At 41.0% G+C, this 18,168-nt stretch overlaps 1 protein-coding gene across 1 annotated transcript in view; it reads left to right on the forward strand.

Moving 5' to 3' along the window:
• Window positions 1-18,168, forward strand: part of il1rapl2 (interleukin 1 receptor accessory protein-like 2) — a 658,932-nt gene that overhangs the window by 285,328 nt on the left and 355,436 nt on the right. The window contains exon 5 of the mRNA XM_059976475.1: window positions 17,794-17,868. Within this exon, the coding sequence (XP_059832458.1) occupies window positions 17,794-17,868 (75 nt within the window). The remainder of the gene's footprint in view (window positions 1-17,793; window positions 17,869-18,168) is intronic.

Consider the following 18,168-nt stretch of genomic DNA (forward strand, 5'->3'; position numbering starts at 1 on the left):
TATATAGTTAATTAATTAATAGATTGAAAGCAAAAATACAGGAGCCCCGGAAAATTTGTGAGCTTCATTTTTTACGCTTTAAGTGGGTTGTGCATGTACTACATGGTGGTATCATGACATATGCAATTCACTTACTTTTACACATAACCCCTAATGAATAATTTAAATGAGCAAGAATGCTTAATCAAACACTATATATTTACAAGGTTACTCAAATGTTACTGAAATATTAAATACACAACATGTACAGTCAGATGACAATTAACTTCACCTTGAACTTTAACAGTTTGGGATGGACTAGATGAGCCAAATGGCTTGTTTATGTGCTGTAGAGCTTTGGGACTATGACTCCACAGAAACTTGGTGCAGAAGGGATATCAGGTGCTGACCTTCATTAGAATGTACAAGCAGGGAGATTTTGATACACCTTCATAAAGTATTGATGAGGCCACAGTGAAAGTCTAGCATGGCATTTTGTTTGCCACCCAATAGGAAGGTCATACACAGGATGCAGAGATACAGAGATGGTTCAGCAGGATGCTGCCTGGATTAGAGAGTACTTGCTATAAGGAGATGCTTGAAAATCTTGCATGGTGTTATATGAAGTATTAGAGGGTGAGGGAAGCATGGATCACGCAGAATCTTTTTTCTTCCCAGAGTAGAGATAACAAGTACCAAAAGATATGCATTTAAGATGAGATAGGTGATGCATTAAGACCAAGTTTTATTTTATACAGAGTTGTAGATGCTTGGAATGGCCTGTCGGGGTAGTGTTGGAAGCAGATAAATAAGTGACATACACATGTAACCCCCTGGGTCACCTCAGGCTCGCTCACACTCGTTCTCGTCTAGGGGGAGCAGCCTTCGGCCCTGCCAAACTGGGTAATCAGCTTGTGTGGATGCTGTGTGAAATCCCCGCCTCGCCCAAAAACAGACAGTACACCATATGCAGTTAAATGAGTACAATTTATAAAGGTTACTATAACTACGTGATTAATAACGATACAGTATATATGAAGAGAAAAAATAAAGAAAAAGCGCCAAACTTATCAAAGTCCAAACCACTTCGTGCACAACCGTTGGAGCTCAATTACTGAAGTCTTCTGGCCACCATTCGATCCCCTCCGAACTCCTCGACTCGCAGCTCAGGACCCTCCGAGTGGTCAACCAAGCACATCTAGCTTCATCCCCCCTCCTCGGAGTACCTCCGGGCCTCGGACCCCCGCTTGGGGTCCGATCCTCGCCCAGCTTACAGCATTGCGTCCTCTCTCTCGACCCCCTCGCGCTGATCTCCCCAAAAGCCCGTCAACAAAAGCTTGCAGACTCAGAAGAAAGAACATTAATCCCCATTTGGTTTACAAAGGAATACCATTCTCCCAGCACTCTCTCGCAACAAAGAAACATTCCTGCTTTTAACAAAACAAAGAAACCCTTTCCCATCAGTAACAAAGAAAAAAGAAGAAACCCCCTTTACACACAAAATGCTGGAGGAACTCACCAGATAGTCAGCATCCATGGAAATAAATGAACAGTCGATGTTTCAGGCTGAGACCCTTCTTCAGGACTGAGAAGGATCTTAGCACAAAAGGTCAACTGTTCATTCATTTCTGTAGCTATTGCCTGACCTGCTGAGTTCCTCTGGCATTTTGTGTGTATTGCTCTGGATTTCCAGTATCTGTAGACATTCTTTGTTTAAGAATCTGTTAAATGGACACATAACTGTGTAGGAAGTGGAGAAATATGGTTTGTGTACAAGCAGAAGACATTTTGTTTAATTCAACATCATATTTAATTCAGCATCAAAGGGTATAGGAAGAAGGCAGGGGAGTGGGGATGACTGGAAGAATTGAATCAGCCCATGATTCATAGCAGAGCAGACTTGGTGGGCTGAATGGCCTGCTTCTGCTCCTATATCTTATGGTCTTATACTTGATAGGGTTATCACGGGCCAAAGGTTCTGTTCCGATGCTGTACTGTCCTACACTCTGCCTTATCTGAGGTACATTTTGCAAATATGATAAGAGAATGAACAGGATGGGTTTAGTTTCCAAGAATGTTGGAGCCCGAGGGGCATCTAATAAAAGTATACAAAAATATGAGGGAACAGATAATGGAAACCTTTCCCCATGTCTAATTTTAAAAGGCACAAGCTGAGGCTTAATAAAAGGTACAGAGATAATCTGTGGAAGAATTGTGTTACCAAGAGGGTGGCTGGAATTTGGGGCTACCAAAGGCAGGTATTAATTGAGAAGTATCTAGCCATGTACTTGAATTGCTAAGGCATAGGACTATGTACAGAAGAAAGAGGTTAGTGTAGGGAGATACTTGATAGTCAGTGTGGAGGTGATGATGGAAGGGCCTGTTTCTGTGCTGAATGAGCCTACACCTCAATGAAATGCACTCTGTGCTCAGTTCTGGTCACCTCACTACAGGAAGGATGTGGAAACTATAGAAAGGGTGCAGTGGAGATTTACAAGAATGTTGCCTGGATTGGTGAGCATGCCTTATGAGAATAGGTTGAGTGAACTCAGCCTTTTCTCCTTAGAGCAGTGGAGGATGAGGGATGACCGGATAGAGGTGTATAAGATGATGACAGGCATTGATCGTGTGGATAGTCAGGCTTTTTCCCAGGGCTGAAATGGCTAGCACAAGAGGGCACAGTTTTAAAGTGCTTGGAAGCGGGTACAGAGGAGATGTCAGGGGTAAGTTTTTTATGCAGCGAGTGGTGATTGTGTGGAGTGAGCTGCCCATTATGTTGGTGGAGGCGGATACGATAGAGTCTTTTAAGAGACTCCCGGACAGGTACATAAGAATATAAGAAATAGGAGCAGGAGTAGGCCATCTGGCCCATCGAGCCTGCCCCACCATTCAATAAGATCATGGCTGATCTGTCCATAAACTCAACTCCATCTACCTATCTTTTCCCCATAACCCTTAATTCCTCTACTATGTAAAAATCTATCTAACTGTATCTTAAATATATTTAGTGAAGAAGCCTCAACTGCTTCCCTGGCCAGAGAATTCTACAGAATGACCACTCTCTGGGAAAAACAGTTTCTCCTCATCTCCATCCTAAATCTTCTCCCCTGAATCTTGAGGCAATATCCCCTAGTTCTCGTCTCACCTACCAATGGAAACAACTTTACTACTTCTATCTTATCTATTCCTTTCAAATTTTTGTATGTTTCTTTAAGATCCCCTCTCATTCTTCTGAATTCCAGAGAGTACAGTCCCAGGCAACTCAATCTCTCTTCATAGGTTAACCCCTTCATCTCTGGAATCAACCTGATGAACCTCCTCTGCACCACCTCCAAAGCCAGTATATCCTTCCTCAAGTAAGGAGACCAGTACTGCACACAGTACTCCAGGTGCGGCCTCACCAGTACCCCGTACAGTTGCAGCATAACCTCCCTGCTCTTGAATTCAAGCCCTCTAGCAATGAAGGCCAACATTCCATTTGTCTTCTTAATAACCTGTTGTACCTGCAAGCCAAATTGGAGCTTAGAATAATAGAGGGCCTTGAGTAACCCTAGGTAATTTCTAAAGTAAGTGCTTGTTCGACACAGCATTGTGGGCCAAAGGGCCCATATTGTGCTGTAGATGTTCTATATTTCTATGAAATTCAGAATCAGGGTTAGGTTTAATATCATCTGCAGATGTTGTGAAATTTGTTAACTTTTCGGCAGCAGTACAATGCAATACATAATAATAGAGGAAAAGACTGTGAATTGCAGTAATTGCATATATATCAAATCATTAAATTAAATAAGTAGTGCAAAAATAGAAATAAAAAAGTAGTGAGTTAGTGTTCATGGGTGCAATGTCCATTCATAGATCGGATGGCAGAGTTGAAGTACCTGTTCCTGAATCGTCGAGTGTGTGCCTCAATTCTGACAGTAACAATGAGAACAAGGCATAGCCTTGGTGGTGGGAGTCCTTAATGATGGATGCCCCCTTTTTGAGGAATCGCCCTTTGAAGATGTCCTGGATACTACAGAGCCTAGTGCCCTTGATGAAGCTGACTGAGCTTACAACTCTCTGCCACTTAGGTAAAAAAGAATAACAATCTAGAACAGGGTGGATATATAATAATGTAGAAAATGTTTGCTTTATAGGAAATAGGAACATGTAAAACTATTAAATGTTACAAGTGCATAAAATGTATTGATGAAAGATAAACTGGCTAAGCTAACAACACAAAGGTTATAATGCAATTTTCTTTTGTTTTGCAATGGCAGCCAGTTTTGCTACTTAGTTGATATGTAAACTGAAGTCATCATTGATTTAGCCTTGCAAGATTAGGCCTTGTGATTGCTTCCTGGATTCTAGTGCCCAAAGCAATGCTGGTTTAAAAGGATGTGCTCTCCAGGTCAAATTTTTAAATAAAGAAACATTTTCCATTGGTATTTACATTGCCATAGGCCCTTGGAGTTGACCTAGTTCATTATCCAAACCTGTACAATTTTATTTCAAAGCCAGAACCAAACAGAGGGCCATTTGTCATGAGTCCAAGTTTTTTCAGGATCAAGTCTCTTTGGACTATTTTTCTTTCAAGTGCAGGAACTTTGAGGCCTGTCCTCAGACTAAGAACAGTACAAGATTATTATTTTCCTTCTCTTGCTACAGCTAGTTTTAACGTGAAGTCCACAGCTCTTATTTATATCCTATATTTCCTATCATGGAAGCTTTCCATAAGGTAAAGTAACTAAACATTGGATTTCAGATAATTGGAGCGGGAGAGCAAATTAATTTAATGAAAATTCCCAGTCCTCTGTAGAACTGAGGAAAGTGTTACCACAGCAGCAGAAGCCTGATTGTATTTCCAAATATTAATTAACTATAGGGGGCCGCACTCATGTTTTGGCACTTAGTTGACAAGAATGATAGCTCTTATTTGCATTCTGAATCACCAGCTGTCTGCTTAAGATGGACGACCTGCTTTCTTTTCATTTGTCATTTCTCCACTAGACCTTTTTAAAGTGTAAAGAAAGATTAAAGCAGCCCAAAAATAAGATGGGTAAAATTGCCTTTTTCTATGGTATTAATCACAGATTATTCCATAATTAGAATCAAGTGTAATATTGCTGGCATAAGTCGTGAAATTTGTTGCTTTGTAGCAACAGTACAGTGCAATGTATTTACATTAAAAATATAGAAATTACAAGTATATACACAATAAGTCATGAGAAGAGGGCATGTGCTGGGTGGTGGGGATCCTGAATGATGGGTGCTGCCCTTTTGAGGCATCGTCTTTTGAAAGTGCCCACAATGCTGAGGAGGCTAGTGCTTATGACTTTGCAAGCCTCTGTAGCTTTTTCTGATCCTGCATGGTGGCCCTTCCAGTCGAGACAGTGATGCAACCAGTAAGAATTCGAGGGAATGTAATGTTCATGATTACAGCTCTGCACTGATTCTGCAGCTTACGGATGGTACAACTCATGTTCTCTGAGTTATTCATTTATGTATTTGCTCAGTTTGTCTTCATTTGTATGTTGGTTGTTTGTCAGTCATTATTTAAGTGTCATTTTCCATTAAAAATGAATGGGGGAAGGAACTTTATCTTTCATTACCTATAGAGAAATGGGAGAAAATTTTTCAATTAGTTAACTTTTCTTCTATTTGTGAAACATACATTGATTCAATTTAAAGTGGAGCATAGGGCTATTATGTCTAAAGATAAATTAGATTGTTTTTACTCTCATATAAATTTTCCATTGATTCTATTCTATGTCTTTATTTCACTGTGAATGCCTACAAGAAAATGAATCCCAAGATATATATGGTGACACATATGAACTCTGATAATAAATTTACTTTCAATCTCAAGCTTTGAACAGGACGCAGCTTTATGCAGTATTTCCTTAAATGGTTTAATGGTTTGATTAAATATCAGAGAATGTATATAGTATACAACCTGAAATCCTTCCTCATTGCCAACATCCACAAAACAAGATAAATGCTAAAGAATGAATGGCAGAAAATGTTAGAATCCCAAGCCCACCCCCCTACCCCTGACACACAAGCAGCAGTTAAAGCATCAACCCCAATGCACAGTTGTCTCCCTCTTCGACACTGCGCTCCTGTAATTCACAGAACCTTTTCTTCTTGTGAATTTAAAACAATTAATACAGGCTGGCATATCCACTGTGGTGCAAAAACAATTAAGATTAATTCAGACCATGTTGTTAGTACTAGCTGTTCAATGGTGGATCTCAGCAGGAGAAATGAAGCAAACTACATGTTGCAATTAAGTCAGTCATTTAAAACTGGAATTATCGTAAAATATTTCCTGTAAAGTAATAGTTTAAAATCATATCCTGGATGTTTGAAAACGAGGACTAAAGATAACATCTTCAGTGTTCAATTGGTGAATAGGTTTATTATTGTCAAATGATCTGAGGCACAGTGAAAAACTTTAGTTTGGTATGCTACCCCTGGAGATAATTTCCTTTCAACAGTGCATTGAGGTAATGCATAGGAAACACTAACAAAATGCAGAATGAAGTGTTACAGTTACAGAGAAAGTGCAGTATTATTACTATTATTATTATTATTATTAGAGACACAGCACAGTAACAAGCCCTATCAGCAAAGAGTTGGTGCCACCCAGTTAAACCCATGTGACCAATTGCATCTTTACTTTGAACTTTAAAATTTGAGGGAGGAAACGGAGCACCTAGAGGAAACCCATGCATTATTATTGGGAAGAACTTGTTGGTTTCTGATTCTTTTTAATCGAAGGTTCTTTTGGTAGTCGAAAAAGAGGCGCAAAGCCTACTGCTTCATGATAGTTTTAATAAGTAGAACAAAGATAATTGAAAACAGACAGTAACAGATAGTAGGGGAACAGAAATAAGTAAAGATGGCATGCTGACACATTCAGTTCTTTTTGTACCATAGATAAGAAGCATTCCATTTAAACATATAGATAAGTGTAAACCAGTTAGATAGCTCCTATTTAAATAATGTGATACCAGAGAAATTTCTAAACTTGCAAAGAATTGTAACCTCTAGTGGAGACACTGAACAAGTGTATGTACATACTGTGACCACTAGGAAACATACTAAACAGTTACATGTATATAGGCCATATAAATACAAGTAGAAAATTAATGGTTAAACTGCACAGAATATGACAATTAAACAGTCTAATGTGGAGACCATGACTGTCCATGTCATACGACACAGCACATAACGATAATGATGATGATGGAATGCAACATTTAACGATAGATCTGACAGCTCTGCTCAAGGATTTTGATAGTTAACTGTGGACTTGATAAGTTACTAATACAAGTCAGTCAAATTCAAAGGTGCTTGGAGTAAGATATAGTGGGATATCAGAGGTAAGTATTCTTTACTCAGAGTATGGTGGGTGTATGGAATACCCTGCCAAGGGTAGTGGTAGAGGCAGATACATTAGGGACATTTACAAAACTCTTAGATAAGCTCATGAATAATAGGAAAACAGAGGACTATGTGGAAGGGAGGGGTGAAGTGGATCTTAGAGGAAGTTATAAGTCAGCACAATATCATGAGCTGAAGGACCTATACTGTGCTGTAGTGTTCTATGTTGTGTAATGTAAGATCAAAACAACTCTGTATGAAGATTTTAAGAGTTAATTGTGGCACAGAGATGTTTCATAAAAAAGTGTATAATGTTGCATTTTAAAATTAAATTATTCTGTTCAAAAGCAAAGCATTTCAATCAGAATTATTGTCTCAATGACTTTAATTCAGAGCAGTCAGTTCTTAGGATTAGTTCTTACTGCAGGATAACAATCGGTTTTCGATTACATTTTCAATCAAGTGGACCAGTCTTGAATGAAATTTTTTTCCTGAAGTATTACCAGAAGGAAAACAGCACGGAATTATTCATCACAGATTGTTTTCGTGTGCCTTACACACTTAACAAAGTACTTAGGACAACAGTGGCAATTATATAGAGGGAGGTATTGCTGTTTCCTGCTGCCGAGCGAGTTTTAACAATTAGTAAGTAGACAAGTGACAAGTGACCAGTAACTTAAGTATCCAGTTCGAATTGGGATACTCTCCGGAGTTTTAAGAATCCAATATGTACTGCACAAAAAAACACAGAATGTGCTGGATATGCTCATTGGCTCAGTCAACATTCATTGGAAAGAGTAGCAACGTTCATGTTCAGATCAGTGATATAATATCTTGAATACGGCTTTTGCATAGTACTCTAGTAATTTTATGTATTGCACTGTACAGCTGAGGAAAAAGTAACAAATTTCATGACATATGTGAGTGATAATGAATCTGTGTCAGACAGAGCAATAGAACTAGTGTATATGGATTTCAGCAAGCATTTGATATGCAAGGCTCATTGAGAAAGTAAGGAGGCATGGAATTCAAGGGGACCTTGCATTGTGGATCCAAAATTAGCTTGCCCACAGAAGGCAAAGAGTGGTTGTAGACGGGTCATATTCTGCTTGGATGTCGGTGACCAGTGGTGTGTCTCAGGGATCTGTTCTGGGACCTCTTCTCTTCGTGATTTTTATAAATGACCTGGACGAGGAAGCAGAGGGATGGATTAGTAAATTTGCTGATGACACAAAGTTGGGGGTGTTGTGGATAGTGTGGAGGGCTGTTCAGAGGTTACAACGGGACATCAATAGGATGCAAAACTGGGCTGAGCAGTGAGATGGAGTTCAACCCACATAAGCGTGAGGTGTTTCCTTTTGGTAGGTCAAATATGATGGGAGAATATAGCATTAACTGTAAGACTCTTGATAGTGTAGTGGATCAGAGGGATCTTGGGGTGCGAGTCGATAGGACACTCAAAGCTGTTGTGCAGGTTGACTCTATGGTTACGAAGGCATACGGTGCATTGGCCTTCGTCAACCATGGGATTGAGTTTAAGAGCCGAGAGGTAATGTTACAGCTACATAGAACCCTGGTCAGGCCCCACTTGGAGTACTGTGCTCAGTTCTGGTCACCTCACTACAGGAAGAATGTGGAAACTATAGAAAGAGTACAGAGGAGATTTCCAAGGATGTTGCCTGGATTGGGGAGCATGCCTTATGAGATTAGGTTGAGTGAACTGGGCCAAGTTGATTGGAAAAGTAAACTAAATGGAGGGACAGTAGAGGATTGGATGAAATTCCTACAAGATTTAAGGAGAGTGCAGGAAAAATATATTCCAAGAAAAAAGAAAATCATTAAAGGAAAAGTGACACAAATGTGGCTAACAAGAGAAGTTAAGGCTAAAATAAAAGCAAAAGAGGCAGCGTACAAGGCAGCAAAAATTAGTGGGAAAACTGAGGACCAGATGAATTTTAAAAATTTACTAAAGGAAACTAAGAAAGTCATTAGGAAAGAAAAGATGAACTATGAAAGAAAATTGGCAATTAACATAAAAAAGGGCACTAAGAGTTTTTTAAAATATATGAAGAATAAAAGAGTGACACAGTTAGATATAGAACCTATTGAAAAGCATGCTGGAGAAATTATAATGGGTAACAAAGAGATGGCAGAGGAATTAAATGAGTATTTTGCATCAGTCTTCACAGTGGAAGATATTAGCAACATACCAGATAGTCAGAGGTCTCAGGGAATAGAATTAGGTACAGTCAAGATTACTAGAGAGAAAGTGCTTGAGAAGCTAAATGGGCTAAGGACAGATAAGTATCCCGGACCGGATGAAGTGCATCCATGGGTTCTGAAGGAGGTGGCTTTGGAGATTGTGGAGGCATTAGAAATAATCTTTCAGGAATCAGTAGACTCTGGCATGGTTCTGGAGGACTGGAAGGTCACAAATGTAGTTCTGTTGTTTAAGAAAGGTGGGAGGCAGCAAAAAGAAAATAACAGACCTATTATTCTGACATCGGTAGTTGGAAAGTTATTGGATTTGATCCTCCAGGATGAGATTATGAATTACCTTGAGGTGCATGAAAAAATAGGCCCAAGCCAACATGGTTTCATGAAGGGAAGATGCTGCCTCACCAACCTATTGGAATTTTTTGAGGTAATCTCGAATAAGATTGACAAGGAAGAGGCTGTGGATGTTGTGTATTTGGATTTCCAAAAGGCCTTTGATAAGGTGCCGCATAAGAGGCTGCTTAATAAGGTGAGAGCCCATGGAATTACAGGAAGGATATTGGAATGGGAGGAGCATTGGCTGATAAGCAGAAAGCAAAGTGTGGAAATACAGGGATCCTATTTTGGTTGGTTGCCGGTTACTAGTGGTGTTCTGCAGGGGTTGGTCTTCTTTTTACACTGTATATCGACGATTTAGGTTATGGACTAAATGGTTTTGTGGCTAAGTTTGCAGATGACACCAAGATAGGTGGAGGAGCAGGAAGTGTTGAGGAAACAGAAAGGTTGCAGAGAGACTTGGTCAGTTTAGGAGAGTGGACAAAGAAATGGCAGATGAGATATAATGTTGAGAAATGTACGGTTGTCCGTTTTGGAAGAAGGAACAATTGGGCAGATTTTTATTTAGATGGGGAGAAAATTCAAAAATTGGAAGTGCAAAGGGACTTGGGGATCCTAGTGCAGGATACCCTAGTGGTTAACCACCAGGTTGGATCAGCAGTAAGGAAAGCAGATGCTATGTTGGCATTCATTTCAAGAAGAATAGTGTATAAGAGCAAGGAGGTGTTGATGAGGCTCTGTGGGGCACTGGTGAGACCCCGTTTGGAATACTATGTGCAGTTTTGGGCCCCCTATCTTAGAAAGGATGTGCTGATGTTGGAGAGAGTTCAGAGAAGATTCACTAGGATGATTCCTGGAATGCAGGGACTATCATATGAGGAGCATTTGTTGGCTCTTGAATTGTATTCATTAGAGTATAGAAGAATGAGAGGGGATCTCACAGAAACATTTTGAATGTTCAAAGGGTTGGACAGAGTAGATGTGGAAAGGCTGTTTCCCTTGGTGGGTGAGTCCAAGACAAGAGGCCACAGTCTTAGAATTAGAGGGTACCCATTTAAAACAGAGATGAGGGGAATTTTTTTTAGCCAGAGGGTCGTGGATTTATGGAATTCATTGCCACATACAGCTGTGGAGGCCCAATCATTGAGGGTGTTTAAGGAGGAGATTGATAGGTATCTAATTAGTCAGGGTATGAAGGGATATGGGGAAAAAGCCAGAAATTGGAACTAGATGGGAGAATAATTTAGCTCATGGTGGAGTGGCGGAGCAGACTCAATGGGCCAAAAGGCCTACTTCTGCTCCTTTGTCTTGTTCCTGTGTGTAACTTCTCTATGTTGTGTTCTTCATTAATCAAATGCAAAATGCTGGAGGAATACAGTAGGTCAGGCAGTATTTATGGAGAGGAATAAACATTTCACCATGAGACCCTTCATCAAGACTGGAAAGGAAGGGGAAAGAAGCCAGAATAAAAAGGTGGTGGGGAGGGGAAAGGAATACAAGCTGACAGGGGATAGGTGAGACCAAGTGAGGGCAAGGTAAGTGGGTGGGGCAAGGCAGGCGAAGTGAAAAGTTGGAAGTTAATGGGTGGAAGAGGAAAGGGCTGAAGAAGAAGTCTAAAAGCAGAGGAGAGTGGACCATGGGAGAAAAGGAAGGAGGAGGAGCACCAGAGGGATGAGGTGGACAGGTCAGGAGAAGAGAAGGGATGAGATGGAATGCAGAATGGGGAATGGAAAAAGAGAAGTGGAGGTGGGGGTGGAGCTGGGAGAAGAAATTCTTGAAGTCGGAGAAATTGATGTTAATGCAGTCAGGTTGGAGGCTACCCAGACCGAATATGAGGTGTTGCTCCTCATTCCGAGTTTGTCCTCGTCATAGCAGTAGAGGAGACCATAGATAGACATATTGGAATGGGAATGGGAAGTAGAATTAAAACGTTTGACAAGCAGAAAATGCCGCCTGTTGTTGCAGACAGAGCAATGGTGCTTAAGAAATGATTCATCAATCTATGTTGTGTCTGCCCAAGGTAGAGGAGGCCACATCAGGAGCACCACATAGTGTAGATGACTAAGACAGACTTGCAGGTGAAGTGAGTCCTGATGAAGAGTCTCGGCCTGAAACATTGACTGTACTCTTTTCCATAGATGCTGCCCGGCCTGCTGAGTTCCTCCAGTATCTTGTATGTGTTGCAGCTGAAGTGGTGCCTCAGCTGAAGGACTGTTTGGCTGATTCTGTTTTTCCTCAGACACTGCCTAGTCCTTTAAAGCATTTCCAAGTCTTTTTTTGTGTGTTTATTTCAGATTTTGAATATCTGCAGATTGTGTTTTTAATTTCCAGAATAGAACACAGGATTGCAGTTCTTACTGTTGCAAGTCGTGTTAATAAGCTCCCATTGTTTCTTGTCACATTTGGGAAACAATAATTGCAGGCTGTCAAGCACTTTAAAGAACTAGGTTAGCTTTCCCAAAGGATTTAACAAGATGACAATTTTTAAATAATCATCAACTTTATCGAGTGTTTTCTAAACCATTGTTACAGGAAACTCTATTGTCTTCCTCGCAAACAATGGATTACACTGGAGTGAAGACATCCTTACAGAACTGAAATATCAATTTAAAATGTTTAATGTGTTCTAAGAGATTCTACCTGGTAAGCTCCTACCTGATGGTAGCAATGAAAAGAGGGTATGTAACGGATGGCTAGTGTCCTTAATAATGGAAGCCATCTTCTTGAGGCATTAACTTTTGAAGTTGCTGTCTACAATGGTGCCCGTTATGGACCTGTCTGAGTCTACTACAAGCCTCCACAGCTTTGTCTGCTCTTCTGCTCATTCTTCTGCTGGTCTTTCTGCTGTGGGACTGTGGCTTCCCTTCATGCTGCAAAGTTCAGGACTTGCAGTACTTCATTAAAGTACTGAAAAGCTTGTCAACATCCCACCTTGCTGAGATGTGCACACTGAAATCCCCGCGCAATGTCTTTGAAGCAATCTTTTATGCTCCATTCAGTATGCACAGTTTTTGAATGAGTAATTTTAACTCAGCTTTTACTATATTATAATAGGCATAGTGTTAGTAATGTAGTACTGGGGGTCAGTAAAGCAGTGATGGGGCGCCGCAGTAGCATAGCAGTTAGTGCCACACTATTATAGCTCCGAGTGTCAGAGTTCAGAGTTCAACTTTGAGACCATCTCTAAGGTGTTTGTACTTTCTTTCAGTGACCACATGTGTGTCCTCCCACAGTCCAAAGATGTTCCAGTTAGCAGGTTAATTGGTTGTTGAAAATAGTCCTGCGATTAGGTTAGTGTTAATTAGGTGGGTTAGTGGGAGGCATGATTCATTGGGCCTGAAGGCCCTGTCCTGCATCTCTAAGTATCTAGGTAAACAAACAAATAAATGTAATTATCATATTTCACATTTCCATAGCGTCCTGCAACATAGAATGAAGCCATTTCCCCCATCATGTCAATGCCAGTGTTCGGTACAATCCCATCAGTTCCATTCCTTCTCTTATCTTCCCGTAATCTTTTCTCTTTCAGGTACTCAGTATCCTGATTCTTCTGTGTTTGCCAACAATTCTGGGCAATTCTTAACGTATCAACTAGAACAATTTTAGGATGTGGGAAGAAACAGGGGGAAAATACAAACTCCACACAGTCAGCACAAGCGGTCAGGAGTGAACCGAGATCACTGGAGTTGTGTGACTGGCAACATTCCCCACCACGCCACCTTCTGATGTATGACATAACGGTGTATAGACCACGAAAGAGCCAAAAAAGGATCTGCAGCTCTATTGCATTCAGCTCACACAAGAGAATGGGAAAGTGATAGACAGGAGCTTATAGGTAGGTGGTCCGCCCTAGATTGCAGGAGGCAGATAAGTAGGTGATTGTCAGGAGAAAAAAGTGAAGTGGGCAGCCAGTGCAGAGTACCTCTCTGACCTATCCCCTCAGTAATACGTAATAATTTACATACTGTTGAGAGGAACAACCTACCTGGAGGGAGCCGTTGTGACTGAGTCTCTGGTATTGCAGCTTAGAACAGAAGAGAGGTGAAGGGGACTGCAGTGGTGATAGGAGACTCCATAGTTAGAGGGATAGAGCTGAGATTCTACGGGAGCAATAGAGACATACAGATGATGTGTTGCCTCCTAGATCCCAGGGTCAGGGTCGTCTCAATTCAGGTTCATAGCATTCTATGGGGAGAGTGACCCACCAGAAATCTTGGTACATATTAGCACCAATGACATGGGTAAGAAAGGTGAGAGACTTCAGGGAGCTGGGTAGAAAGCTGAATAGCAGGACTCCAGGGTAGTAATATCTGGATTGATGCCTGTGCCATGTGCCAGTGAGAGTAAGCAGCATTTGGTTGATAAATGTGTGGCCGACAAACTGGTGCAGGGGGCTGTATCCACTACTTTTTGTAGATTTTTCCATTCTTGGGCATTGGCATTTCCATACCAGGGTATGATACAACCAGTCAGGATACCCTCCGCTGTGTAGCTATAGAAGTTCGTCAAAGATTTAGATGACCTAACAAAATCGACGTTAAGTTGAACTTCAGCTCTTTCTTTATTATGATGTTTGTCGTAAGCTGACAGAATCTCAGAGCAGTTGTATCAACTTTGGTCAGTGAAAGGATTTGATTAATCTTCAGTACCAGGGCACCACAGTAACGCATCAGCGGGGTGACTGTAGTGCTGATTAGGACAGTGGAGTTCAAAGGTAATTTCTGATACCATCTGGAAGAAGGTTGTATGTCTTCCCTGTGACCATGTGGGGTTACTCTGGGTGCTCTGGTACCCTCCCACAATCCAAAAACATGTACGGCTTATTAGGTTAATTGGTGGTTATAAATTGTCTTGTAATTAGGCTAGGCTTAAATAGGTGGGTTGCTGAGCATTGCGGCTCATGGGGCTGGATGGTTCCGACCCATGCTGGATCTCCAAATAAAATAAAAATAGTAAACATGGATTAACAAATTTCTCAGTGTGAAATGCAGAGAATAATTGAAAACGGAATGAAGCTGGAGCGATTCTGTTACGTTCTCAAACTCTGTGAAGGAATCAATCACTTTATACTGCCATGGGACTTCTTTTTTGTTAATACGTGCTTTTGAAAAGAATTTGGGATTGTTCTCCTTTAAGTAGAGTAGGCTGAAGGTAGAATTAGAGATGTTAAATTATGAAGGACTTTAATAGCAAAGGGGATACTATCCCCCGACAGAAAGGATCATGCCTGAGGGGCTCCGTTTTAAAATAATTAGCTACTCGTCAGAAGGGAGAGATGTTATTAATATCAGATTTTGTTGGAGTCAGGAAAGCACAGCTCCAGAGGGCAGAAGAAGTATATTTAATTGTAATTTTAGAAGGGGAATAAGGTGCATATTTAAATAAAAGAAAATAAATTGCCTGGCTGTGAGGAAAGGGAATGGTTCATCATACAAATAAAATAGTTCTTTCAAGGACCTTATGATGGTCAGATTGGGTTCATTCTGTGATGTAACAATCAGTTTATCCTTATGTGACTCAGAAATCCCAAATTATTCACACCTACTACTTGGCATTACTTACTCGGCAAAACCAACTTCGGAATAAGGTTTATTATCACTGACATATGTCATGAAATTTGTCGTTTTGCAGCAGCAGTACATTGCAGTACATAAGTATAGTATAAAATAGGAAATATGTATGTATATATATATAGATTGTGTATTTCTTATTCTAATTTATAGTGCGTTTATGTAGTCCATTGTACTGCAAATATATGAAACAGTGGGGAAGAAGCTGTTCCTAAAATTACACACACAAAATGCTGGAGAAAATCAGCAGGCCCCACAGCATCTATGGTAAAAATGTACAGTCGATGTTTTGGGCCGAAGGGTGTGGGCCAAAACGTCGACTGTACTTTTTCCCATAGATGCTGCCTGGCCTGCTGAGTTCCTGCAGCATTTTGTGTGCCTCACTCGGATTTCCAGCATCTGCAGATTTTGTCCTGTCTATTCCTAAAATGTTGAGTGTGTGTCTTCAGGTTCCAGCTGGTGGCAGTGGAACGATCCCAGAGACAGCAAATGAAAGGACTACTCAGTTCACCTGATTTCATGCAGGAAAGCAGAACACAACTTGTTCTTAGAATCAAAGATAAGGAAGGTGCCACCTTAGAAAGCTGGTGTCCCCAACAAATTCTCACCCCCCCTCTCACTGGGGGGGGGGGGGGCCAGTGCATCACAAATGTATTTGTTTGCACCCAGGTCCTGTAGGGGGATAATGGTTTGGAACCCATCTCCGGTATCTCTGCCTTAAGCCAAACCCAGAGTCTCTTTTCGTTAATCCAAGCTTCCTCTGGGTTGACTTCATAATAATTGGAATTGGGTTATTATTGTCTCACGGGTGCATAATTTTAAAATGATTGGAGGATCGGGTGAGAGACAGCCTGATTTTTCTCGCTTTCCCTCGAATGTTCATTCCTTCTCCATAGCGCCAAGGCTGTGACTTGATCTGGCTGTTGTGCATCTCTGCTCCGCTGGTGTGGCGAACTGAGTGAGGACCAAGGCTTGGGCCTACTCCAGCTGCTCTGGGAGCAGGTCGAGGAATCAGTCTAGTATAAGATGCAGTTGGCTTGCTTCTATTGTTTTCAGAATGTGTACGTGTTTTTACTCTCTTTCTCTGCACAATAGTTTTTGTTTTTTTATTTAATTAGGTTATTTGTGTTGCTTGCTTTGTGGCTGCCTATAAGCAGACAAATATCAAGGTGTATAATTTATACATTCTTTGATAATAAATGTCCTTTGAAAGTATAGTCGGGGGGATGTCAGAGAAAGTATTTTACACAGGGAGTGGTGGGTGCGTAGAACATACTGCCAGGAGTAGAGGCAGATGCATTACGGACATTTAAGAACCTCTTAGACATATGGATGATAGAAAAATGGAGGGCTATTCCAAAGTGAAGGGTCAGATTGATCTTAGAATAGGTTAAAAGGACAGCTCAGCATCATGGGCTGAAGAGCAGGTACTGTGGGATAGTGTGCTATGTACCAAGATACAGTGAAAAGCTTGTCTTGCATACTGTTCATACAGATCAACTCGTTACACAGTGCATTGAGGCAGAGCAAGGTCAAATGGTAACAGGAGACAATGTTTATGCTACCTCACGTCGTTGTGCGCCTCAATTCCAACATCCTCCACCAATGTGAGAGTGTCCTCAGCTTTGTTGGGAGAGAGAGAGAGAGAGAGAGAGAGAGAGAGAGAGAGGGAGCTAATTTGCCACTACAGTGACTTCCTCCTCTCCCCAACCTTTGACAGGATTCAACATTCAAAAACAAGTGTAAAGGAGAATAAATGATTGCTTCTCCAGATCTGATGCAACACAAAGAAACCACAAAAAGCATAAAGAGCACAATAAATATAAATATTAAAACAGCCCTATAAAACATACTGTACAAGTAACTGTTATACAGGTAGCTTCTTTGTATGTATATAAAGTGACTGTAGATGATGTAGTGGGGCGGCTAATGGGTGGAGGTGTTTATCATCCTGATGGTTTGGGAGAAGTAGCCATTTTTGAATCTGGTAGTCCTAGTGTGGGTGGATAATACATAGCCTTCTCCCCTGATGGGCGTGCAACAAACGGTGCACGACCAGGGTGGGTGCGAGCATTTGTGGTTTTGTGGGCCTTTTTCCAGCACCTTTCTGTATATATGTATTTGATGGTGGGTTGTCTGGTGCTGGTGGTGTGGCAACCTGTTTTACGTATCCATGGGATCAGGCTAGAGTTAATATATTTAAAGGAAAGAACCATATTACGTTCAGGTATGCAAGGTGGTTCATAACTATTCTTTTGAGCTGAAATCTTGCACTCTGTGGTAACACATTATAATCAGCTCTGGGCCTTCTTTTATCTTTCAGCTGTTCTCACTGACAAACTACCTGAGCTGCTGGACCCCCTTGAAAACCAACAAAGTGTCGTCGAGGTCCAGTTGGGTGAGTAGCTTCCTGGGAAAATCACCCTTAACATCTCCACTGTAAAAACTGAAATTGTTCCTCTTGTGTTGGATAAATATCATATTCTTCCCATACCATTCCCTTCAGTAATTTATGTCCTTTTCAATTCCCAATGTGGATTTGGCTGAATGAGGAAGAGGCTGAAACAGGGATGAGTGCTGCAATTCTTACTCGACAAGAGAGAGACCTTGATCAGAAAGGTTCTCCCAGCATGTGGCTATCCCATTGCACTTCGGTTGCACTAATGCCTATGATGTCCCCAAATGCAAGATATGTGGC

The sequence above is a fragment of the Hypanus sabinus genome, chromosome 8 (genome assembly GCF_030144855.1).
Source record: "Hypanus sabinus isolate sHypSab1 chromosome 8, sHypSab1.hap1, whole genome shotgun sequence".
Classification (NCBI taxonomy): domain Eukaryota; kingdom Metazoa; phylum Chordata; class Chondrichthyes; order Myliobatiformes; family Dasyatidae; genus Hypanus; species Hypanus sabinus.